Consider the following 24,974-nt stretch of genomic DNA (forward strand, 5'->3'; position numbering starts at 1 on the left):
TGTTATCTTTTTATACTTAAAATGACGTTTACAATATTTACAATCACTTCTCAATACTTATCACCTATGTTAGACAGTGAGCTTCTACCTTAAACCAATCTGTAAGTGCCAACATCACAGCAGAAGATGGAGGCCAAGAAGAAGAAGGAAAAAGGCTGGACATGCCCAGATCCCTCCATCTTGCCCCCTGAACCCCATCCCATTCCAAAAACCCAAAAAAATCTATTTTTCACCCCGTGATAAATTCACTATCATTCTACTTAAACATTTGTGGCTTGTAATTCTTCATATAAAGGTTGGTAATTGTTTTTTTCCAAGGGCTAAATCAAAGGCACAGGACACCCTCTGTGTCACCCCTTGACACAGGACACCTGTGCCACCCTGCACACAGGACATTCCCTGCACACAGGACACCCTCTGTGCTGCAGGCAGGGCTGCTCAGCCCCTGTCCCTGCTCCCAGCTCCAGGCTGCAGCACTCCTGGGCTAGGGGATCCCATGTGGAGCAGCCTCAGCCCCATGGAGGGCTGGATTTGCTCCCACCCTGGCCAGGCTGTGTGGGCAGTGCTGCCCTCAGCACAGCCCAGACCATCCTGGGCAGCCCATGGGCACCCTCAGCCCTCCTGAGCTGCCTTGTTCTGGCTGCAGTTGCTGTTTGGAAAGGTTTCTGTGCCACCCCATCCTTGTGCCAGGCTCAGCCAAGTGTGCTGTGCCCTGTCCCTGCTCTCAGCCTGCACCAGTGCCCATCCAGTGACTCTGCTGCTCCTGGGGACGTGCCAGCACGCCAGGGGCTCTCAGGAGGATCAGTGGACACTCCCAACATGAAAAGCCTTGTGAAGCTCAGTGGATGCTCTCATGTGCACAGAAGGATTTATGATGTTGCCTTGGGAGGAGCCCAGCTCACAGGGAGCCTGATGGCTTTGTGGCTTTTATGTAACCAGCAAATCCTAAAGCACACTGGGGCTGCAGGATGAGGGGCACAGAAGGGAAATGTTTGTTTCCACAGCCAGGATAAGTGGCATTGTGGCACTGGGCTGTTGGCTGCTCTGCAGCAGCAGCACCTGCCCTGTGTGTCTGTGCCACCATGGTAGGACACACCAGGGGACACTGGATGTGTCACCAAGCCAGCTGCAAAGTCAAACCTGGCAGAACCCAGGAGATCCCTCTGGCTGCCCTGGAGGGCTCCAGCCCCTGCCCAGGGGGCTCAGAGACCTTGAAGTCCCATGTGCAGGGTGACACAGAATTTGTCCTGTGTGCAAATTTTAGATTGGTTTAGAGTAGAAGCTCACTGTGTCCTGTGTGCAAGGGTGACACAGAATTTGTCCTGTGTGCAAATTTTAGATTGGTTTAGAGTAGAAGCTCACTGTGTCCCGTGTGCAAGGGTGACACAGAATTTGTCCTGTGTGCAAGTTTTAGATTGGTTTAGAGTAGAAGCTCACTGTGTCCCATGTGCAAGGGTGACACAGAATTTGTCCTGTGTCCCTGTGGTGGGAGCAGGAGGAAACCTGATTTAGGAGAGGGAAAAGGATTCCCAGCTGCAGAAGAGCCTCATCCCAGGGCTGTGGTGGCTGATGTTGAGGTGCCCTGGGTGTCCCATCCTGGGGCAGATCCTTGTTCTGGGAGAAGGAGAAGCTCCTAGTGGGATCACAGGGGCGTTAGGAGGAGTGGCCATCTCAGTCACCCATCTGGGGCTCTCTGCTGCTCGTGCCAGGTGTTGGGAGCCCCTTATCAAACCTGTTATAGCTCCTCACCCCACCCCAAGGCAGGACATGGGATAATGGGCAGGATTTTGGGCCACACTGGAGCAGGGTCACTGCTTTGAGGCTGCACCACAACCCCACCCTGTTGTGTTGTGTCACCACCCTGCCTGAAGGGGAGCAGAAGGGCACACAGGGTCCCAATACAGTTTTTTCTACATGAGGAACATGCTTGTGAAACCATCTTCTTTTTTTTTTAACTCTTCCTTCAGTCCTGCACTTGCAGCTCAGTGAACTGAGTTGTTTCTTGTGATTTCAGCTGGTGCATGGCCAGCCCTGCTTGCAGAGCAGCCACGTCCCTGCATGGACAGCCCAGAGCAGCAGCACTGCTGAGGCTGAACCAGGGGGCTCTGCCCTGATCCTTGGGCAGGTTCACAACTCTGACTCCTGGAAATGTGCCTGGCTGGGCTGGACACAGAGTGAGCAGAAGCTGCTGAGCCATGGACTGCAGCATTGGAGTGCCAAGGGACACGGCAGTGACCCATGGCTGGGGACACAGCTGCTCTTTTGGGAACAGCTGCTGTGCTGGAGCCCCCAAAAGCCAAGCCCCCCTTACAAGCACACACTTTCCTAGGGCTCTTTATTGTTTGTACCTAAGAGCATTCCAGCTGAGACAAGGCAGTTCCCCCAGGGCTGTGCCCACAGCAGAGCCCAGGGGCACTGCAGCCCACGGTGCCCCACACTGGTGCTGGGCTCAGAGGCACCACAGAGCCCCACAGTGAGCACTGAGGGGGCACAGAGCCCTCCAGGCACCAGAAATCTCAGGGGAGCTCCAAAAGAGGAGAGGATCCTGCCCAGCCCCTCACTGTGTGTGCAGTGGGATATGGCAGGACACTGTCCGTGTGTCCCAGGACACTGTCCGTGTGTCCAGGAGTCACAGCTGGGGACACTGCCCGGGCAGGGAGGGCACTGCTCCTCCTCTGTGCCAGGGGTGCCACGGTGCCCCCAGCTCTGTACAGGAGCAGGCAGAAGGTGCCAGAGGGGCCAGGGGTGTCAGGGCTGGTTCTGAGCCAGGATGTCCTGGACGCAGCTGTGCAGGAAGATGTACTGGTCCTGCAAGAGAGAGAGGTCAGAGTCAGCTTTCTGACATTAACCTTGCAGCTTGCTTTAAAAAATTCTAATTAAGGAGCAGTGTGTGGTAGCAGAGCAGGATTTGCTCTCCCCAGCAGTCCATGGTGGTTCTGTGTCACCACAGCCACCCAAGCCTGTTACACCCTGCTTGCTTCCTCTTCCTCATGCCCTGTGGTGGGGCTGAGAGGAACATCCCATCCCAGCCAAGCTGCAGAGGAACAATTTCATTTGGCTTCTCCTCCAAGGGCCCCAGTGGCTTTTGGACGTGCTGTGGTGTTTGCATCTGAAACGTGAGCAAAGAGCAACTCCAGGGATGTGCAGGGCATCATTGGGGTCTGGCAGTGACTGGGGCCAGGAGGGAAGAGCCCTGGAGCAGCATCTGCCCTGCTCTGCTGTCAGCTCCTAACTCTGTACACTGGGACTGCACCAAGGGAAAATGGGGAAGATCCCTGGACTAGGAGTTTGTCGGGAGTTTAGTTCAAGCATGGCTTAAAGAAAAAGGCCATGAAGGCATACAGTTGAGAGAACAGTAAAAGGTAGTTGCAAAGCAGTTCCAAAGCAGTTCCCAGCCTGACTTCTATAAACAATTAGACTCTTTCGGGCATCATTGTATAAACAATAAAGTTCTCAGACAGTCTTCCCAAAACAAGTGTAACACTCTCTCTGGGAAAAGATGGCACCCTGAGAACAGATGTGGAAGTTTTGGGAACTGTTCGTATCACAGTGAGAACACTGGTTTTGTTTTGTGTAAACAATCAACGGTGTAGTAAAACAAAAGGTGTGGTTAGAGTTTTCTCTGTTAGCCTATCATAAACCTGTATTTCGGAATATGCATGAAGTTCGTTAACACTATTATTTAAGCTGACTGATCGATCAATAAATCGAGTTTGATGCATCAAAGGATTGGTCGTTCTCCCCTCACTTCAACAGGAGTTTCCCTTGGGAGCTTGTGGAGTCAGGAGCTGACAGCAGAGCAGGGCAGATGCTCACAGAGGGACAGAAGGATCTGTGTGGGTTTAGCCCAGCTGCACTGTTTGTCCCTTTTTAGTATCACCAAACTGATCCATCAGCTCCAAATGTGAGCTCTGAGTCCCCGTGTTTGACATGAGGTTCTGCCCAAACATCAGGCTGCCCCACAATGACACCAGGCCACAAACCCAGGGCTGGGTGGGGAAGAAGTGAGGATGTAATGGGGTTGTGCTCAGGGCACAGAGCTGGAGGCAAGGGCAGGCAGCTCATGGCGTGGGCTGGCATCACGTGCCATGGCCAGGGGGATTAGGGCTGCAGAGGGGCCCCAGAGCATTCCCAGAGCTCATTCATGCTCTGGCTGAGCCACAAGGCACGAGGAGCCTCCTCCCTGTGCTGGGGGCTCGGCCTGACCGAGGGTGAGCACACAATGGCTGAGGCTCAGGGTCACACAGGGAGTGCAGTGAGTCACAGATTGTGAAACGGGCAGGGACAGCCCTGGGACAGCCCAGGCACACTCAGACACTGCCACATGCAAGAGCACATCCCCTGGGACATGCACCACGCTGCTGGGGCTGCTGGGGATTCATATCTGACAGTTATCCCTGAACATCCATCAAAGGTTCCTCTTCCCCCCAAAATCCAGTGCCTCCAGCACAGCAGCAGCCAACAACCCCCAGACACCAAGGGGTGCTGGCAGGGCCCAGAGGGTGGAGGAGGCTGCAGGGCAGCCCTGCTGCTCCTCTGCTGCTCCCCTTCAGCAGGACAGCAGCGTTTGATGGGCCCTTGAAAGGCAAAGGTTACACCCTGCCTACAATTCCTTGATGGGGAATTGTTGGGAAGGATGAAAGTTTGACAAGAAAGTCTCACAGATATGTGTGCTTGGCTTAGCAGAAAGATTTTTAAATGTAGAGTTTGATGAAGGGATAGAGATGGAAGCAAGTTTTGATATGGAAGAAAAGAATTGCTGAGCCAGTCTTACTGGATAACCAAGGAGGCAAAGGGTGTGTTAGTTAGAAGGGGTTTTTATGGCTTAGAGCAAAGGATAAACCCACCCCAAACAAGAAGATGTTTTTACCAAGCAGAAAGATAGAACAGGCAAAAAAGTCAGCAAAGTTACAAGTAGAAAAAAGGTCTCAGAATTTTCCACTACAAGAAAACTGAAAAAAACTTCTAGCTTAAACTGCAATGTACTGACTTTGAGTGATTGGAGAACAGTACCATGAATATGGTAATTACAGTAGTTATGATAGGCTATAGATAAAAGTTAAGGTATAGATTGGTTCTGCTGTGTTAAGATGCTCAGCAAAGTATAGAATGCATTGTAACCAAAAGAAAAGTATATAATGGATTGTAACCTAAAGAAAAGTAAATAATGCACTGTAACCTAAAGAAAAGTATATAATGGATTGTAACCAAAACCAAGGGGTCTCCAGGCCTGCCTGCAGCTGGAGCTGACAGCTGTGGGCACAGCTCTGTCACCCATGACCCTGCACTGCTGTAACCTCTTGGATGGAATAAACTGCATTTTGGAGAGCCCCTGGAGTCCCACATCCCTCATTTCAGCTCTTGCAGGGAATTGTGTCCCTGCAGGGCCGGGCACTGTGGGAGCACAAAGCAGCTCTGAAGAGGGGCAGGGGATGCCTGGCCCTGCTCTGGCTCCCACCACGCACATGGTTCACATTAATTAAGAATGCAATTAGCTTCTTGAAGGAGGCTGTGCAGCTGGGAAGCCTTGGAGAGATCTTGCCCGGTTCTGCTGTGCCCTGTGGGGAGTGTTTCCAGGGCCGTGCATCAGCTCACTCAGCAGCTGCTGCCACTGGAGCGTGTCCAGAGGCACTGGTGCCACCACAAGCAGCCACCAGGGCTAGGCTGGCATGGAATGGCTCAATCAGACAGTGCCACAGCCCACAGGGCCCCTGCAACTTGGCACTGTGTCCCACTGTCCCCCTGGCAGGCAGCCCCAGCTGTGACAGCAGGCTCTGGGGCTGGGGGGGGGGCAGCAGGGAAGGAGCTGGCCATGGGGACACCCAGCAGGGAAAGTGCTGGCCATGGGGACACCCAGCAGGGAAAGTGCTGGCCACGGGGACACCCAGCAGAGAAGGAGCTGGCCACGGGGACACCCAGCAGGGAAGGAGCTGCCCATGGGGACACCCAGCAGGGAAGGTTCTGGCCATGGGGACACCCAGCAGGGAAAGTGCTGGCCATGGGGACACCCAGCAGAGAAGGAGCTGGCCACAGGGACACCCAGCAGGGAAGGAGCTGGCCACAGGGACACCCAGCAGGGAAGGAGATGGCCATGGGGACACCCAGCAGGGAAGGAGCTGCCCATGGGGACACCCAGCAGGGAAGGAGCTGGCCACAGGGACACCCAGCAGGGAAGGTTCTGGCCACAGGGACACCCAGCAGGGAAGGAGCTGGCCATGGGGACACCCAGCAGGGAAGGTTCTGGCCATGGGGACACGCAGCAGGGAAGGTTCTGGCCATGGGGACACCCAGCAGGGAAGGTTCTCGCCATGGGGACACCCAGCAGGTTTGGGTCCCCAGGCTGACAGCCATGCCCAGGAGCCAGGGGGAGCAGGCAGGCTGTGTAGGGTGACACCAGTGCTCCACTCTCCCTCAAGTGCAATGGGAAGAGTGCTTTAATTACTGTGGGTTCACATGCAATTTAACTGATCTCAAGTCAGAACCCAGGAGAGGGAAAACTCTGCCTGGGCAAAGTCAGTGCCCTCAGCCCTTGGTGGCTGGCAGAGCCTCAGGGTGGGGAAGGAGCAGAAGGAAATCCCTGCTGAGGCTGGACAGGGAGCAGCCAGGATGCTGCCAGCCCCAGGAAGGGGAGCACAGGACTCTGCTGCACCTGCCCACCCTCCCCTGCCCTCCCCACCTACCAGAGTGGGGGTCAGGAGGCAGCAGCTCCTGGCCAGCTGGAGGCTCACACCATAGATGTCCACGGTTCTCTCAGCTTTCATCTGGTGCAACAGGCAGTCCAGGGAGATCAGGGTGCCCATCTGGCTCATGTCACCACTGCAGGGGACAAGAGGGGTCAGTGGTGCCAGGCCAGGCTGAGCTGAGCCCCTCTGGGGAGGGCACAAGCGACTCTGAGCTGTCTCTGTGGGCATCAGGGCTGCTCCCAGCACTCTGCAGCCACCCAGGGATGGCCTGGGCCCCTCAGCCTGGCAATGCCTGCTCCACCCATGCTCCCCAGCCCTGCCCTGTTTGCCCTGTGTTCTCCCAGCCCCTGGCAGGGCACTGTGACCTCCCAGGCTCAGAACTTCCACTGGCTCCCATGGACCCAGGGCATGGCCCATTTACAGCAGCCCTGGAGCTGCAGAGGAAAACTCCCCCCTTGTGCAGGATCCCTGCTGCAGCAGAGCCACAGCTGGCACTGCAGGAGGGCTGAGCCCCCATGGCATGGGGCTGGGGCACCACCCTGACACACAGGGGGCAGGGCATGGTCTGACTCTGGCAGTGTGATTTTTTTTTTCTACTGTTTTATTTCTATTTTAATTTTCCTGATAAAGAACTGTTATTCCTGCTTCCATATCTTTGCCTGAGAATGTTTTAATTTCCAAATTACAATAATTCAGAGGGAGAGGCTTTGCATTTTCCATTTCAGGGGAGGCTCCTGCCCTCCTTAGCAGACCCTGTGTTTCCACAGGGGGTCAGCTCCTATTCTGACTCTGGCAGTGGCTTTCCTTTTTGTACTATTGCATTTGTATTTTTAGTTTTCCTGATAAATAACTGTTATTCCTGCTCCCATATCTTTGCCTGAGAGCCCCTTAATTTCAAAATTATCATTTTTTGGAGGGAGGGGGTTTATATTTTCCATTTTCCATTTCAAGGGAGGCTCCTGCCCTCCTTAGCAGACCCCTGTGTGTTCAAGCCCAGCCAGATTCTGGCATGCCAAGCCCTGTGCTGGCCCTGGTGCAGGTGCAGCCCTGGTACCTGCAGTGCAGCAGGACAGGACCCCCTCTCCTGCGGGGGGGGCTGCCCCTCCTGACAGCCCCCAGCAGCTCCACCAGGCTCTGCACATCAGGCTGCTTCTTGCTGCTCCACAGCGTGTACAGGAACCTCTGCACCTGCCTCTCCTTGGCCTTCTTCTCCTGTGAGACACAAAGAGCTGATGTGGGTGTTGGGGAGGGATGGGGGAGTGTGGATGCAGAGGAGCCCCAGCTCTCCCATCCTTGGGCTCTCTGAGGCTCCCCTGAGCTTTCTGCCAGCTGCTGGAAAGGTGAACAGGCACCTCTGCTGGGGCACTGCCCCCCACCCACTCTGGCAACCTGCTCTCCTTCCCCACAGCACCCTGACCTGCTCCTGGAGAGGGAGCTGGGAACTCCAAAAGGCTCAGACAGACCTATCAGCCCCCAGGGCTTCTCCCATCTGTCACAGACATCTTTTATGAAAAATCCTTTCCTCAGGATTTTTCCTCCTGAGAAGCTGAGAGGCCTCAGGAACAAAATGTCAACAATGATTATCTGCTGCTGTGGAATGCAACAGGTGCATCTGGGATTGGTCTCATGTTGTTGTTTGTAATTAATGGCCAATCACAGTCAGCTGGCTTGGACAGAGAGCTGAGACACAAACCTTTGTTATCATTCTTTTCTATTCTTAGCTTAGCTAGCCTTCTGATGAAACCTTTTCTTCTATTCTTTTAGTATAGTTTTAATGTAATATATATAATAAAATAATAAATCAAGCCTTCTGAAACATGGAGTCAGATCCTCATCTCTTCCCTCATCCAAAAACCCCTGTGAACACAGTCACACCCATCTATCTCCTGTGTCCACTCAGTTCTGGATGCTGCAATCCAGACTCACTCCTGCACTGTTGGCACTGCTCTTGCAGCCTGGAGAAGCTCCACAGACCCTTCAGCCCCTACAGACCCATCCCCATCCCCAGCCAGGCTGTGGGAGCCAGCACAGCCCCATGGACACACACGTGTTTCAGTTTGAGCTGGGTGCATCTCCATCCTGAGACAAGCTTCTCTGTGTCACACTGGATGGTCAGGGTCCTTGTGCAGAGAGAGTCTCCTTCCAGGGGCCAGCACTCCTCACCTGGGACCTGTGTGCAACCAGAAATTTGGCTTTTTGTTGGTGGGCATTGTCTGTCACACCAGTCACCCTCTCTGGGGTCTGGTGCACTCCCAGCACTTCTCCATGTCAGTTCACCCCCCACTAAAACCTGAGGGAGTTCCAGCAACACCAGCAGGCTCAGCCAGCTCAGGTGGGAACCCAGAGCTGCCTGGCAGCTCAGCTCAGAGCTCTGAGCTGGAATCTGCCCAGCCAGAACAGAACCCATCTCCCATGACCAGCTGCGGGAGCACCTGGACACATGAAAAGTTCAGCTTTAGCTAAGCTGGGTCTGCACCAAGGACTCAGTGAAGAGCTGAGGGCTCTGCTAGTTCCAGCTCCCCTGAACAGATCCCCCCTCTGCCCTGGCACAGGTGGGCACAGGGCTTTACCTCCCCCTTCTCCTGCCCTGGCACAGGTGGGCACAGTGCCTTACCTCCCCCTTCTCCTGCCATGGCAGAAGTGTGAGCATGGTGTGAACATCCTGCTCCCACACCAGGGTCCAGAAGTCCTCCATGGTCAGCTTGTCAGGGCCATGGACAGCCAGGTAGTCCCTGCTGGAGCTGCAGCCCTGGGTGGGAATGGGAATGTCACTGTCCTGCTCTGCTGGCCCAGGTGGCTGCAGGAATGGTCAGGGAGAGCAGAGAGCTCAGCAGGTCAGGAGGCAAGGAGAGAAGGGAAAGCAGCAAGGGAGGCAGGAGAGGGCAGCCCAAAGTGGGCAGGGGAGGGAAGGGATGTCTTCAGTCCCTGCAGTCCCCTCTTCTCCACACAGGACCACTGCTGGTGACATTTTTGCCTGACATCTGGGAGGAATGATGTATCTGACTCTATTGATATCAGAAAGCTAATTAATTACTTTATTATACTATATTATTCTATACTCTATTACACTATATTACATTACATCTAAACTGAATCTGCACAAGCACCCAACTCAACTCCACTGCCCAGAATCCCATGACTGTCTGACTGACAGCCTGCACACATGCTTTGCCCTGAAAGGCCAAGGAAACAAAACACCATCACTGTGGGTGAACAACCTCCTGTTCCAGACTGCAAGGCAAGATGTTTTCAATTACCATCTGTATGGCAGTTGTCTTTTGTCAAGTGGGCAGTTTGCCTTATCTCTCTCTGAGTGATCACAATCACACCTCCCTAGGGAGGGGACATTGCTGATAACAGCTATTGAATGTCCCTGCATGGCTGATAAGAACTACAGCATCCCATTGGGAGATGTGAGCCCAGAGGGAGGAGCCAAGCATTCCTACCCGGATAGAATCTGGGGATTCTGGAACACCAGCACAGCTTCTGCACTGGATTGCCCAGAGGAACAGCAGCTGCCTCTTCTTCCCCTGGATCTTCAGAGGCAGAGACTGCACCTTTCTCCAGGATCCCTGCTCCAGCAGAACCAGCCCTGACACTGCAGGAGGGCTGAGCCACAATTCCAATGGGACTGCTGCCCACACCCTGACCCACAGGGTGTCAGGCTGGGTTCTGACTCTGGCAGTGTTGGTTTGGTTTATTTAATTGTTTATTTTATCCTTTTATTTTCTTCCCTATTTAAGAGCTGTTGTTCCTGCTCCCATAATTTTTGTTTCCTGAGAGCCCTTTAATCTAAAATTTATAGCAATTTGGAAGGGGTGGGGTTCATTTTCTCCATTTCAGGGGAGGCTCCTGCCTTCCTCAGCAGACATCTGGCTTTCCAAACCAAGACACCTCCATATTGCATTCTGCTTTGGCACAACACAGGAGCAGCCAATGAGACAACAATTGTTTTGATCATCCCTTTCCCTGCTTCTCTCAGGTTCAGAGAATGTGAATCCCACAGGCCACAGTGACAGGGAGCAGTGGAGCAGAGCAGGAGCACAGCCAGGATGGGGACAGGCACAGGGTGTGTGCCTTGATGGGGAATTGTTGGGAAGGATGAAAGTTTGACAAGAAACTCTCACAGATATGTGTGCTTGGCTTAGCAGAAAGATTTTTAAATGTAGAGTTTGATGAAGGGATAGAGATGGAAGCAAGTTTTGATATGGAAGAAAAGAATTGCTGAGCCAGTCTTACTGGATAACCAAGGAGGCAAAGGGTGTGTTAGTTAGAAGGGGTTTTTATGGCTTAGAGCAAAGGATAAACCCACCCCAAACAAGAAGATGTTTTTACCAAGCAGAAAGAGAGCACAGGCAAACAAGGCAGCAAATGTGGCAAGTAGAAAAAAGGTCTCAGAATTTTCCACTACAAGAAAACTGAAAAACAACTTCTAGCTTAAACTGCAATGTGCTAACTTTTAGTGATTGGAGAACAGTAACATGAATATGGCAATTATAGTAGTTATGATAGGCTAGAGATAATAGTTAAGGTGTAGATTGGTTCTGCTGTGTTAAGATGCTCAGCAAAAAAAAGTATAGAATGGATTGTAACCAAAAGAAAAGTAAATAATGCACTGTAACCAAAAGAAAAGTATATAATGCATTGTAACCAAAACCAAAGGGTCTCCAGGCCTGCCTGCAGCTGGAGCTGACAGCTGTAGGCACAGCTCTGTCACCCACAACCCTGCTGTAACCTCTTGGATGGAATAAACTGCATTTTGGAGAGCCCCTGGAGTCCCACATCTCCCATTCAGGCCCTTACAGGGTGGGACTCACCGGGACACGCCAGACCTGCAGCAGTCCTGAGAGAGGGCCCTGCTCCAGCAGGGAGAACTTCACCCTGGAGCGATCATCTGCAAAGAGAGCAGCAGCAGCTGGAGGGATCCCAGGCACTCCTGAGCTCAGACAGGTTTTGCAGACTGACTGCCACACAAACCCAATCCTTCCTTCACCATTTCTGGGCAAAGGCTCTCCCATCTGCAGTGCTCATCTCCAGCCTGCTGGCTCCCACAGGCCAGGTCTCCATCCCTGCTCCTGCAGTGCAGCTCACTCAGTGCCTGAGCCAGAGAGATCTGCCTCTCTCCAAGGATGCCTGTGAGCACTCTGGGCCTCCATTCAGTGTTTGACATCTCCATGGAAATTTACTAATCCTTCTGCTGACTTGGATTACGCTCCCAAACCACTCTCTTGTCTCTTGTCCCTCCATGGCACACCTCTGAGCAGACTCCACAAACTCCCTGTGCCTTCCCACAAGTAGCTGAAAACAGCAACCAGATCTCCCCTTTTCCTTCTCCAGGTTTTTCTTTCTCTCTCCTTTCCTATCCCAGTCCCAAGCACCACATGCTCCATCCCAAACACCTTGGTAACCCTCTCGGGGGGTCACCAAAGCCTCAAAATACTTTCTTATGCTCTGGACTTCTGGCTCTGGTCCAGGATGGCTCCATACAGGAGGAAAAGGAGCAGGAGGGAAGAGGATGCAAGGTGTCCCAGAACTCACAGGGCAGGATGCTGGAGGAGGGCCGTGCCTGCTGGCTGCCTGAAGATGGAAATGCAGAGCTGGCTTCTTCCTTGACAACCTCCAGGAGAGCCTGCCAGGGTGAGAGAGAGGAGGAGGCAGTGAGGGAAGGGGCAGGACAGGAGGAACTGAGGACACCTGGACTGGGCACAGGGGTCATGGCAGCACAGGTCATGAGGAGAAGAGCCATGAGAGCAGCTCTGCAGGGCGGCCAGGGCAGTGCCAGGCTGCCAGGAGGGGGATGCTGCTGTCCAGGCAGGACCTGGGAGGGAGGGAGGGGGTGGACAGACCCTGAGCAGTGCAGAATGCAGGAGGGAGCTGCAATGCCATGGAGGGGGGACACTGCCAGGACACCCAGGAACCCAGGGCATGGGACCCACTCAGGAGGCACTTCCAGGGTGTTCCCCAGCCCCAGCAGGTTCAGTCACTCCCCCCAGGTCCCCTCAGCACACACAGCCATGGCAGCACCCCCTGCACCTCAGGACAGCTCTCACCTCATACTCCCTCAGGAAGCCCAGGTGGGACTTGGCTGCCTTCTGGGCACAGTGCTGGGCAAAGCTCTTCAGAGGGATGGGGCAGGACCTGGGGAGAGAGCCAGGGCACAAGGCTGAGCTCACTGAGCAGCAGCCAGGCTGTGCCTGCAGCAGTGCTGTGAGCAGACCCTCACTCCCCAAATGCCAGGGGTGTCCCAGGCTGCCAGCCCAGCCTGTGACAACCTGCTGTCCCCTAGACAGGGGTGACACAGCCCAGGGCCTGTGACAACCTGCTGTCCCCTAGACAGGGGTGACACAGCCCAGGGCCTGTGACAACCTGCTGTCCCCTAGACAGGGTGACACAGCCCAGCCTGTGACAACCTGCTGTCCCCTAGACAGGGCAGACACAGCCCAGGGCCTGTGACAACCTGCTGTCCCCTAGACAGGGGTGGCACAGCTCAGGGCTCATTCCCAAGAGGCAGCAAGGACAAGGACACCCTCTTCTGCATGAGGGAGGAGACAATCTGACCACAAATACAGGTGTATGATCTCCAGATGTAGCCCCAAGACAATGAGATAGGTGGTCAAAGCCATGCCCAGCTGGACCCTGCCCCATCCTCCTGGCCTCCATTAGGAGCATGTCCCAAGGTCACCCAGCTGCCATGAGCCACTCCAGTTTTACAGATCTTCAGGGTATGTTTGTGGGCTGGGAAGCCAGAGGCTGAGGGAAATGCCTTCCCCAGGACAGTTCTGCACATCTCTGGTGTTGGGTGCCCAGGAGAGACTGCACTTTGTTCTGTGCTGCAGAACCACCACCCCCAGCAGCACCTGGGATGGATGCTGGGCTTCCTGTCCTTCTGTCCTGCAGCTGGGAGGGGCTGTCAGCAGCGTGGGCAGAGGGGCAAAGCACAGCCAGGCCTCACCTCTGTGTCCCTGATAAATCCAGGAGAGGCTCCTCCAAGATCTTGTCCAGAATGCAGCTGTGCAGGAAGATGTACTGGGACTGGAAGGCAAAGGCAGACAGAACACAGAGCATGACACTGCAGGGACAGCAGCAGAGGGGGCTCTGGTCCCTCTCCTGAGGGCAGTGCTGTCACCCTGTCCCAGCCCCAGGACACAGCCCGGGGAGCACCACAGACCAACAGCATGGTGTGAGTTAAGAGCTGCCTGCAAAGGGCCTGACCCTGCTCCTCAGTGCTCCAGGCTGTTTCTGAGCCTCTTGGGAGGTCTCTGAGACTCTGGATGTTGCTGTTGTGGGTCTAGCAGGGCATGAAGCAGCTGGAGACCCCCCCAGCAATTTCCACTCCAGCTGAGCAGCTGCTCTCAGCAGCAGGATGGCAGTGACAGCTGAGCAGCAGCCTGGGGGTGCTGGGGCTGCCTGCCCAGCTCATCCAGAACTGCAATGGGATGGAGTGAGGGGCCAGGGGAGAGAGGGGGCAGAGATCTCACCAGGGTCTGAATCATCAGGTACCGGTTCATCCTCAGGGAGTACACCACACCAAAGATGTCCACCACCTTCTCCTGCCTCATCTGCTGCAGCAGCCGGTCCAGGGCAATGAAGGTGCCCGTGCGGCCCACGCCTGCACTGAGGGCAGGGACACAAAGGGTTAAACAGGCCTGACACACAGCCCTGGCTCCCTCCTGCTGCTGGACACGCTCCCAAAGTGCTCCCTGGCACCCAGGCAGGGCATGGGGCTGAGGAGCACCCAGGCTGCCCTGGGCTGGTGCTACCACCTCCCCCTGCCCTCTGGGGTTTCTGTGGCTGAGATGACCCCCCAGGTATCAGAAAGTCTTTTTTTTCCCAGCCCTGTGACCAAAAAAGTCAAGATTTTTTGGTTCTGCTTTTCAAGGTTAATTTTTCCTTATCTATTCCATTCTTTCTCTGACCTGCTCAGATCTGTCCAGCAGGTTAAGTTGTGGCACAGTCCCTGCCCTTGAGGTGGTGTTAACTTTTTATACTACAAACTACATGTACTTTATTTACAATAATTTCCCAATACCTATCACCTACATTAGACAGTCTGTCTCTACTCTAAACCAATCCAAAAGTGTCACCAGCAGAAGATGGTGAGGAAGAAGAAGGAAGAAGGAAGAAGGAAGAAGGAAGGAGAAAGGAGAAAGGAGAAAGGAGAAAGGAGAAAGGAGAAAGGAGAAAGAAGAAAGAAGAACAAGAAGACGAAGACAACGAAGATGAAGAAGATGAAGAAGAAGACGAAGACAAAGAAGAAAAAGGAGACAAAGAAGGAGACCAAGAAACCCCAGAATTCTACTTCTTCACCCTGTGACAAATTCACTATCATTCTACTCAAACTCTTGTGGCTTGTAACTCCTCACACAAAGTTGGTAATTGTTTCCATGGGTTAAAATCGAAGGCACAGGTGTCTTTGACTCCGTGCCAAGGTCTCTGAGCCCCTTGCCAGGGTCTCGAGCCATCCAGGGCAGCCAGAGGAATGTCCTGGGTCCTGACACTGCCCCACACCCTGGGTGTGTAGGTCTGCACTCCTCAACCCTGAGCAGGAGACTCCAGAGAGCAGCTGTGTCTCTCCTCACTCACAGTTTGCGCATCCTTCATCCCCCTGCCCTCTCCCATCATCCCCCCAATCCCATGGGGCAGAGCCTCACCTGCAGTGCACCAGGGTGGGCCCTGCATCCTTGGTGCTCTGGATGTGCTCCTGGACCAGCTCCCTGAAGGCCATGATGGACGTGGTGGACTCGGGGATGCCGTGGTCGGGCCATGCTGTGTAGTGCAGGTGGGACACGAAGCGCTCTGCCCCCAGAGCCTCCTGCAGGGAATGCTGGTGGGTGTGCAGCCCCAGGGCAGCCTCACAGCCCTGACAGCACCTGGGCACCTGGGGACACCTGGCTCAGCTGCAGGAACAGCCAGCATCAGGTCTGCACTGCCTGCTGGATCCAGGGTTTTATCAGAAACTTTGCACAACTCCAGTGTTTTCCAAACTCTGTTCCAGGGAAACATCTCTGATGTTGAATCACTGCCTCACCTCATGGAGTGTGAAAGCAGCAGGAGGTCAGGTTCTGAACTTGGGTTAAAGAACCCTTTTGGTAAGAACATGGGAGATTCACCTCTAAATGGGAATTACACTTGGTATTTGAGAAAGATTTTCTATCTTAGAAAAACACATCACTGAGAACTGAGTTCTGTCAGCTATAAATCAATTCTGTAGAACATGTTTACATGTATAGCTGCATTTTTCTGGCATTGCTTCCCAAACCTTTCCTAACTACCTCAAGTAACAGAAATTCCATAATATTCCTAACTCATCTGATTAAATATTAAGTATTCTTACCATCAGGAAGCCTTTCTAATGCCCAATCTAAACCTTCCTTTGTGTAATTTAAGCCCACAGCTTCCCAACCTACTCACTGCAGCCATGGAGAAGAACATGTCAATGCTGTTACATCCAATTACACGTCAGAATCTGTTTCTTTAAGCAGAAATGCAGTTTTGTGTTTGCAAGATTGAAAGATCAAATGAAACATCTGTTCCATTCTGCTCCTCCATGCTCCCCACAGCCCCTGCAGCAGGGGAATTGTTTCTCCCACTTTCAGGCCTTCTCATAGCATTTAACTGAATATTTTGAAGTGGAATCAATATTTTCTTTTTCCACTCTCCTAAGCACTCTGTTGCTGTGGTAGACTACTGCAGGCTAGCTACTAGAGCTTTTCATTTTCACCATATCTGTTTGACATCCTCAGGCCCTAGGTCACTCCTTTCTGTATTAATCACTAGGAGGTGCCAAAATATTGGCAAGAAAAGTCATTTTTTCAGGCCAAGACAGAATGAATCACCTCCATTTCTGTGTCTTGCAACCAGGAGGGAGGGAGGGAGGGAGCACATCTGCCTTTGGGAACATGGCCTGGAAAGCACAGGGAACATGGCCTGGAAACCACAGGGAATATGGCCTGGAAAGCACAGGGAATATGTCCTGGAAAGCACAGGGAACATGGCCTGGAAACCACCACAGGGAACATGGCCTGGAAACCACAGGGAACATGTCCTGGAAAGCACAGGGAACATGGCCTGGAAAGCACAGGGAACATGGACTGGAAAGCACAGGGAATATGGCCTGGAAAGCACAGAGAACATGGCCTGGAAACCACAGGGAACATGGCCTGGAAAGCACAGGGAACATGGCCTGGAAAGCACAGGGAACATGGCCTGGAAACCACAGGGAACATGGCCTGGAATCCACAGACAACATGGCCTGGAAACCACCACAGGGAACATGTCCTGGAAAGCAAAGGGAACATGGCCTGGAAAGCACAGGGAACATGGCCTGGAAAGCACAGGGAGCATGGCCTGGAAAGCACAGGGAACATGGCCTGGAAAGCACAGGGAACATGGCCTGGAAAGCACAGGGAACATGGCCTGGAAACCACAGAGAACATGGCCTGGAAAGCACAGGGAACATGGCCTGGAAAGCACAGGGAACATGCCTGGAAACCACAGAGAACATGGCCTGGAAAGCACAGGGAACATGGCCTGGAAAGCACAGGGAACATGGCCTGGAAAGCACAGGGAATATGGCCTGGAAAGCACAGGGAATATAGCCTGGAAACCACCACAGGCTGTCCTGGGGCAGGGACATGGAAATGAGAGAGCAAGGGTGGAGAGCAGCACGACATGTGCTGGACACCCTCCCGTCACCCTCAGTGCTCCTCAGGGCTCGGGTCTTCTCTGGGCCCCAGAAATGGCAGGGAAAGGGGAGGAGGAATGCCAATACCCACCCCAAGCCCCTGCCCAGAGCCCCTGGAGTCTGCACTCACGTGCCACAGCTTGAACTCCCGCACTGTCCACTCCTCAGAGCTGCTCTGCATCAGCAGGTGCACTCTCACCTGCCCATAGGACACTGGGGCAGACTCTGATGGCCAGTAATGGTCACACAGCACCTGGAGCAGGACAGGGCACAGTGAGGGAGCAGATCTGGCTCCAGGGAGCATCTGCAGCAGCTGTAGGGGAGCCAGGACAGGTCTTGGGGAGCAGGCAGGGGTGTTTCCCCTTCCCATTGGGAGCTTTGCACAGCTCTGCCTCACAGCCCCTTCATTTGGATCTCAGCCTCCTCCAGGAAAAAGGACCTGTGTGGGTCTCATCCACTCCATGTGAGGTGGCTCACCCAGAGGACATGGAAGTTTTAGATTCTGCAGAAATATCTGAGGGTAATGGGCATGGTCCTAGCTGGGCTCCCACCCCAAGCTGCACAGATCAGCCTCTCTTCCCCTAAAGCTGTGTGGGCTGTGCCCATCCTGGAGCCATATCAGAGCAGGGTTTGTGGAGGGCACAGCCCCAGCCCTGGGCTCAGCTCCCACCACCAGGGCAGGGCTGGGGCTGGCAGGGACCTACCCTCCCATTCTCCATGCACACGGTCAGCATGATGATGTTGCAGACATTCTGCTCCCACACCAGCCTCCAGAAATCCTCTATGGTTTTCTTCAGGGGGCCCTGGGTGGCAATGAACTCTTGCTGGGATGTGTAGCCCTGAGCAAGAGGCAGACAAGAGCAAGGTGAGTTAGCAGGCTGCCAAGGCAGGTGGGTCCTGCCCTGGCACCAGTCAGTGCCTGGTCTGCTGCTGTGGCAGGAGGAGAAATTCCTGCTGCCCTCAGCCCATGTGGGCACAGTTCCCAGGCAGCTGATCTCAGCTGACTTCACAGGAAGCATGAGCTGCCCAGCCACACTTTCTACATATTTGGAATAAAGTGACCCACAGCATTTCCCTCCAAGCAGTTCCTCATTCAGCCTAACCAGAGAAAGACAGATCCGTGTTGTCCCTGTGCTTCCCCTTCCCTGCTGAGGGCAGGGTGAGCATGCAAGGTCTCAGGGTGTCTTTGCCCTTGGACACACCATGCCCCAGATGCACACAATGCCCCTGCATGCAGCGTGCCCTGCCTGTTACCTGGGAACACCTCACACAGGGGGCAGGAAGGCACAGCTCCAGGCTTGTTCAATTGCAGCTGCACAGACCAGAGGGGAAAAGAGCAGGCAGAGAGACAGGGCAGTAAGCTGGGAGGTGATGGAAGAGGATAGGTGAGAAGAAAGCAGAGAGACTTCCCACACTCACAGCATTTGCCATCTCATAGGCTCCATCAGTGCAACCACCCCTCTCCACCTTCCCCCAGCTCCTGCTGGCCTGTGCCAGCTGTGCCCAGCTGTTCACCAGCACATCTCATGCCCACCAGCCCTCACAGAACACAGAAACCCAGGCAGAGTTTCCGTGATGGAGCCCTTGGCCACATCTCAGTGGGGAAGGCAAGTGGGCACTCACTGGCATGAAGTTGGCATTGATGTAATCTGAGTGTGGATCCTGCCCCAGCTGGCTCAGCTTGACCCGAGAGTGATCATCTGAAAGAGACCCCACACAGGTGAGCCCCAAAGAGCCCCTCACCAGGACATGGGACTGGGTGAGCCCCAAGGACCCTTCCCCAGGACATGGGACTGGGTGAGTCCCAGGAGCCTTCTCCAGGGTGAATGGTGGGACTGGGTGAGCTCAAGGACCCTTCCCCAGGACTTGGGACTGGGTGAGGCAGTGGGAGAACCCTCAGCAGCTCCTGCACGGAGGCTCTGTGCTGTGCCAGGCACCTTCTCCCCACAGAGATGGGCACCGGATGCCAGCTGGGCTAGCAGGGCACTGGCAAACAGAGCTGGGGTCATGAGGGCCACCAGTGAAGCTCATGGACCCCCTCTGGTCTCCTGGCGGGACCATCCTGGGCTGGGCAGGATGGTGGCTCAGCCCTGCCTCAACCTTTAAGCCTTGAGTCTCCAGCAGGAAAATGGAAACTGAGCCCATTCCAAGAGTCCTGCTCCCAGGAAAGGAGCCAGGCACTGGCCCTGGCAGGGATGCAAGGTGAGCCTGCCCTGTGAGCTCCCCCCTTGGAGGCTGGGGGAGAAGGAGGATTCAGCACTTACAGGGTAACACATGGGGGTATCTGTTCTTGGAGACATTTTCTGGCAGCTCAGCCTCCACCTTGGACTGTTCCTTCCCAACTTCTTTCAGCTCCTGTAGGACAGGGGGAAAGAGAAGCACAAATATTCCTCTGGAGAGCTGCTGGTCAGCTCAGCTCCCTGCTCATGGCCTGTCTGGAGGGTGAAGAGGATTCTCCTCCCGCAGAGAGCTGCTCCTCTCCTCCCTCACATGGCCTGGGCACTCTGAGCCATGGTGGCTTTTCCCACTGCCTTTTCCAACAGCATTGTTCATATTTAAAAGAAAAGCCCAAGAACAAATTCTGGGGGAAAAAGCCTTGGAAATCTACCACAAAGCTCAGAGGATTTTCTGCTGAGCAAACTGAAAAATCTTGTGCTGCATCTTCTTCTGCCCATCCTCACTCAAGAAGCCAGGAAAGGGTGATCTGAGGAGGGTTTGAAATTGCTGATGGAAATTTGAAGGTGCTGCAGCAGAACAGTCCAGAGGCTTCAGGTGTTGGCAGTGGGAGCCAGGGAAGGCAGCCTGAGGTGAAGCTCACAGCCTGACCCTGGGTCTGAGAGTGCTGCTGGACCTTCCCTCTAGCTGCAGGCTCCTTCCTACCACTGTCAGGGTGGTTCTCATCACCTCCCCTCTCCCCTTCACCTCCAGTCAGGCCTGGGGCTCTCTGCTCTGTGCTAGTTCACCTCACACCACATGTGCTTTGACCAGAATTTGAACAAACCAGGTTTTGAGCAAAGGAACTGCTTGACACTTGGTCCATCCAATCTTTGGCCTCCAAGGCTGCTCCTCAGGCTGGCTGGATTGTCAGAGATGGGTGACCAGCCCTGGAGAGGAGCACTCCATGTTGGACACCCAACAGGATGAGCCACCAAGTGCAGAAACCAAATGTCATCTCTAGGAGGTGTCACTGTGATATTTTCTGAAAAATTCCTTTGCCAGGATTTCTTCTCTTGGGAAGCTGGGAAGCTTCAGCTTCTCCATGTTTTGCTCCTCTGGAATGTCATCTGGAGAACTGTCTACCCAGCATGTGAATTGTTTTTAATTAATGGCCAATCACAGTCCAGCTGTGTCGGACTCTGAGTCTGTCACGAGATTTTATTATTCATTCTTTGCGAGCCTGCTGATGTGTCCTTTCTCTTTCTTTGGTATAGTTGTAGTATATTGTAGGAGTGATGGGGTAGAACAGTGGGACAGCTGGAGATGAGAGATCTCTGCAGCCAGGGCTGGGAACTTGTGGGTTATTGCAAAGGGCCTGGGTGCAGGGCCCTGCTGGGAGCTGCCAGCCACAGCTGGGGCAGGACTGAGAGAAGTAAAGAGAGAGGTAAAGAGAGAGAAGGCAAAAGCATGGTAAAGAGGATGAAAAAGTAAGACAGGATAAGAGAGTAAGAGAGTGAGGTTCCCATTACAATACCAGAAATCTTCTGTGTTGAATATTCTGATTCTCACTAACCAATCTAGTACAAGATACAAATCCTATAGCATTTACATACAGCCTATAAGAATCATTACATCACCACACTGTGTTACATTTTGAACCCTAAAAACTCCTCTTTGGGCCCTTCTGCCAAGCTGTAGGCTCTGCTCTGACCCTTGGGCCTGTCTGCAAGCAGAGGGTGTTGTTCCATCCAAAGGGGATCACCTTCAGCTGGCCACACCATTGTTTTCCAGTTGTTCAGTAACTGAGGGATCTCAAAGCTTGCTTTCATTTCAATGTCACTTATAGTTTCCATATTCTCAAAATCTTTTGCCAGACAATCATATTTATAAGGCTTTCCTCTTTCATCTTCCCCAAAAGTATATTAATATAATATAATATAATATAATATAATATAATATAATATAATATAATATAATATAATATAATATAATATAATATAATATAATATAATATAATATAATATAATATAATATAATATAATATAATATAATATGTAAGCCTTCTGAGAACTTTGGAGTCAGATTCTCACCTCTCACCTCATCCTGGGGACTTGTGGTGGTGTTCACAGGGGTCCCAGGACAAGGGAAGAGATGAGAATGTTGACTCCATGTTTCAGAAGGCTGATATATTATATTGTATTGTATTGTATTGTATTGTATTGTATTGTATTGTATTATATTATGATGATACATTAAAACTATACTGAAAGAACAGAAGAAAGGATTTCATCAGAAGGCTTGCAAGGAATAGAAAAGAATGATAACAAAAGCTCGTGACTCTAAGAGAGAGTCTGAGCCAGCTTACTGTGATTGGCCATTAATTAGAAACAATCAACATGGACTAATCAAAGATGCACATGTTGCATTCCACAGTAGCAGATAATAATTGTAATTATTATAAGCTGAGGTTTCTCAGCTTCTCAGGAGAAAAATCTTGGCAAAGGGATTCTTCAGAAAATATCATAGTGACAGGGACCCACAAACACCAGCACAAGGAGGGTCTCATCTCACCTCAAACTCCTGGAAAAAAGCATGGTTAGCATTTGCTGTCTTCATCTCATAGTACTGCTTGAAGTTCTGCAGGGGCACTGGCCGGTGGACGTTCCTGCAGGAAATGAAATCCAGAGGAAAACTTGCCTTAGTTACTGGGAGGCCTGGGCAGCCTCAGGGGCCACTGGGACAGCCCTGCTGGGACACCTGGAGGCACACAGGGAGGGTTCACAGCCACCTCACTGCCCAGGGAAATGGGTCCAACAGCTTAAATACTGGAGGGATTTCAAGGTGATGAGAATATTCTCCTGCTGCAGGAACTCATACGGGAGGTGTGGACAATGCACTGACTTGGAGTGGAGCTGGGCAGTAAATACTGACCTTGGGAAAGGCTGATTTATAACATAACTGAGGGGAGGAGACAGCTGGACTTTTCCTGAGTCAAAGATTGAAAAAAAAAAGTAGGTAAAGGCCAGTGGGAGCTGCAGTGGGGCCATACAGAGGGCAGACTCCAGCACCCACCTCAGGCTGTAGGTCACCATCTCCTGGGGTGGGCTGCTCTTCTTGGTTCTGGAATCAAAGCACAGGGTTAGGGAATAATGTGCTCTGACTCTGTGACTTAGAAAGCTGAATAATTGCTTTATTAAGCTATTCTATATTACACTAATACTATACTAAATTATATATTAAAGAGATACTATACTAAAGAATTTTACCCCCAACACAACTACAAACACAGTCAAAACCTCCTTCTTAATCACCCTAATCCCAATAGCAATCTACATCCACTGTGGAACAGAAAGCCTCACCTCCTTCTGAGAATGAAAATTCATTATAAACTTCAAAATCCCCATCAGCCTAAAAATAGACTTCTACTCCCTTACCTTCTTCCCCATTGCACTGTTCATATCATGATCTATCCTACAACTTGCAACATGAATTGAAATAAAGAATAATTTAATAAAGAAATACTAAAGAAAAACTCATGACTGTCTCCAGACAGTCACAATACATGTAGATATAATTAGTCAAGGAATTGAAACAACTTTCACTAGTGTCTAATTAACAAATCACTTTGAGTAAATAATCTCTATAACACATTCCACATGTGCAAAACAACAAAAACAGTAAATAAAGATTTATTTTCTCTTCTTCTTTGAGCTTCTCACTGCCTTTCCCAGAGAGAAATCCTTAAAAACTTGTGCCTGCTGCTCTCTGTGAAGAGCTGTGGCTATACACAAGAGCTGTTACTTCGCCTGCAGTGCAGAGATTGATGCCATGAGATGTTGTGTACCACTGGCAGGCACACTGCAGGGTTTTGTCACCTAACTGCACATGGGCAGCTCCTCTGTCCCCTCTTCCTTTGGGTGCTGAGCTTGCCAGGCACAATTCCACCAGCCCATGTGCTAGTTTGTCCAAGTCTCTTTTTACACCCTCTCCCTGCTCTCCTCCAGGCTTGGCACTGAAGGTTGGGTATCAACAGGTAAGATATGGCTCATGCTCACCTCCTTGCTTTGAGCTGTTTCCAGTAAACCAAAGCAAAAACAGCTGCAAGTGTCAGAAGAAACCCCACAATGATTCCAGCAATTATTGGCATTGAGAGTGGAGCTGTGTCTGCACTGGATCCAGCAGCTGGAATAGAAAGGAGAGAGTACAGAGAGAAGAATCAGTAAAAATGTTTTTTATGATGAGGGTTGTGAGGGCCTGGCACAGATTTCCAGAGATGCTGTGGCTGCCTCATCCTTGGAAGTGTCCAAGGCCAGGCTGGACAAGGCTTGGAGCACCCTGGGATAGTGGAAGGTGTACCTGCCATGGCAGGGAATGGAGCAATATGAGCTTTAAGTCCTTTCCAACCCAAACCATTTTATAATTCTATGATAAATGGCTGCATTTATTATATTTTATATTTACTATAGCCTACAAGCTCCCTCTGGCTGCTCTTTACCTCTAACCTGCACAGCCAGGTGGGGAAGATGCTGCTCTCCAGCTTACCTGAGAACATGGTGAATGTCACAGCAGGGGCCACTGGGTCATATTTGGTGAAGGCAGCAATGCTGAACCTAAAGGCAAAGCAGAGTTCTGAGTCAGCACAGCCTGAGCTGGGCACAGCAGCCAGAACCCAGCACCCAGGACCCAGGGGAACAGAACTGCTGCCTGGAAAAAGCTAGCTTTCTGTTATGGATTTAGGGAATGTGTGGAAATGGTCTTCCCTTCTTTTTATGCCTCTTGGACAAGTTTGTTCCACTTGGAAAAGCATTAGAAATGGTTCAGAAAGCACCAATGGGAAGCAGCTCTCCTCCAAAGGGTTATCAGCAGAGAAAGGTAGAGTCTGCTCTCTTACAGGACACAAAAAATTAAAACTACATTGTTCATGTCAGCTGGTTAGCAGGGCTGACAAGAAAGAGCTGAGCCCTGTTTGACATTTCAGCTAGAAGGGCCATGTCAAGACCCAGGACATCCCTCTGGCTGTCCTGAGCAGCCCAGACCCCTGCCAGGGGGCTCAGAGACCCTGGCACAGGGCCCAAAATGCCCTTGTGGTTTTGATTATGACCCAAAGAGCAAGTTACCAACCTTAGATGAAAATCTTCAAGCCATGACAAATTAAGTAGAATGATAATGAATTTAACACAAGGTGAAAAAGTAGATTTTGGGGTTTTTAGAATGGGAATTCAGGGGGGCAGGATGGAGGAATTTGGATATGTCCAGCCTTTCCCCTTCTTCTTCTTCTTCTTGGCCTCCATCTTCTGCTGTGATGTTGGCACTTACAGATTGGTTTAGAGTAGAAGCTCACTGTCTAACATAGGTGATAGGTATTGGGAAGTAATTGTAAATATTGTACAGGTAGTTTTTAGTATAAAGACATAACACTGCCCTGGGGGCAGGCAGAGTGCCTGGAACTG

The 24,974-nt window shown here is 52.1% G+C and overlaps 1 protein-coding gene across 1 annotated transcript in view; it reads right to left on the bottom strand.

Annotated features, from left to right (window-relative positions):
• Positions 1-2,639: 2,639 nt before the first annotated feature.
• The window catches only part of LOC131093014 (receptor-type tyrosine-protein phosphatase V-like), a gene marked incomplete at its 5' end in the record, with an annotated part of 49,799 nt that continues 27,464 nt past the window's right edge, over positions 2,640-24,974 (bottom strand). The window contains 19 exons of the mRNA XM_058040014.1: positions 2,640-2,808; positions 6,681-6,816; positions 7,738-7,895; positions 8,731-8,853; positions 9,298-9,432; positions 11,501-11,577; positions 12,222-12,312; positions 12,734-12,821; positions 13,636-13,715; positions 14,162-14,297; positions 15,335-15,495; positions 17,498-17,620; positions 18,072-18,206; positions 18,991-19,067; positions 19,632-19,722; positions 22,096-22,189; positions 22,597-22,644; positions 23,580-23,706; positions 24,067-24,134. Coding sequence (XP_057895997.1) covers positions 2,749-2,808; positions 6,681-6,816; positions 7,738-7,895; positions 8,731-8,853; positions 9,298-9,432; positions 11,501-11,577; positions 12,222-12,312; positions 12,734-12,821; positions 13,636-13,715; positions 14,162-14,297; positions 15,335-15,495; positions 17,498-17,620; positions 18,072-18,206; positions 18,991-19,067; positions 19,632-19,722; positions 22,096-22,189; positions 22,597-22,644; positions 23,580-23,706; positions 24,067-24,134 — 2,008 coding nt within the window. The remainder of the gene's footprint in view (positions 2,809-6,680; positions 6,817-7,737; positions 7,896-8,730; positions 8,854-9,297; positions 9,433-11,500; positions 11,578-12,221; positions 12,313-12,733; positions 12,822-13,635; positions 13,716-14,161; positions 14,298-15,334; positions 15,496-17,497; positions 17,621-18,071; positions 18,207-18,990; positions 19,068-19,631; positions 19,723-22,095; positions 22,190-22,596; positions 22,645-23,579; positions 23,707-24,066; positions 24,135-24,974) is intronic.

This window comes from Melospiza georgiana, chromosome 23 (genome assembly GCF_028018845.1).
Source record: "Melospiza georgiana isolate bMelGeo1 chromosome 23, bMelGeo1.pri, whole genome shotgun sequence".
In the NCBI taxonomy this organism is placed as follows: Eukaryota; Metazoa; Chordata; class Aves; order Passeriformes; family Passerellidae; genus Melospiza; species Melospiza georgiana.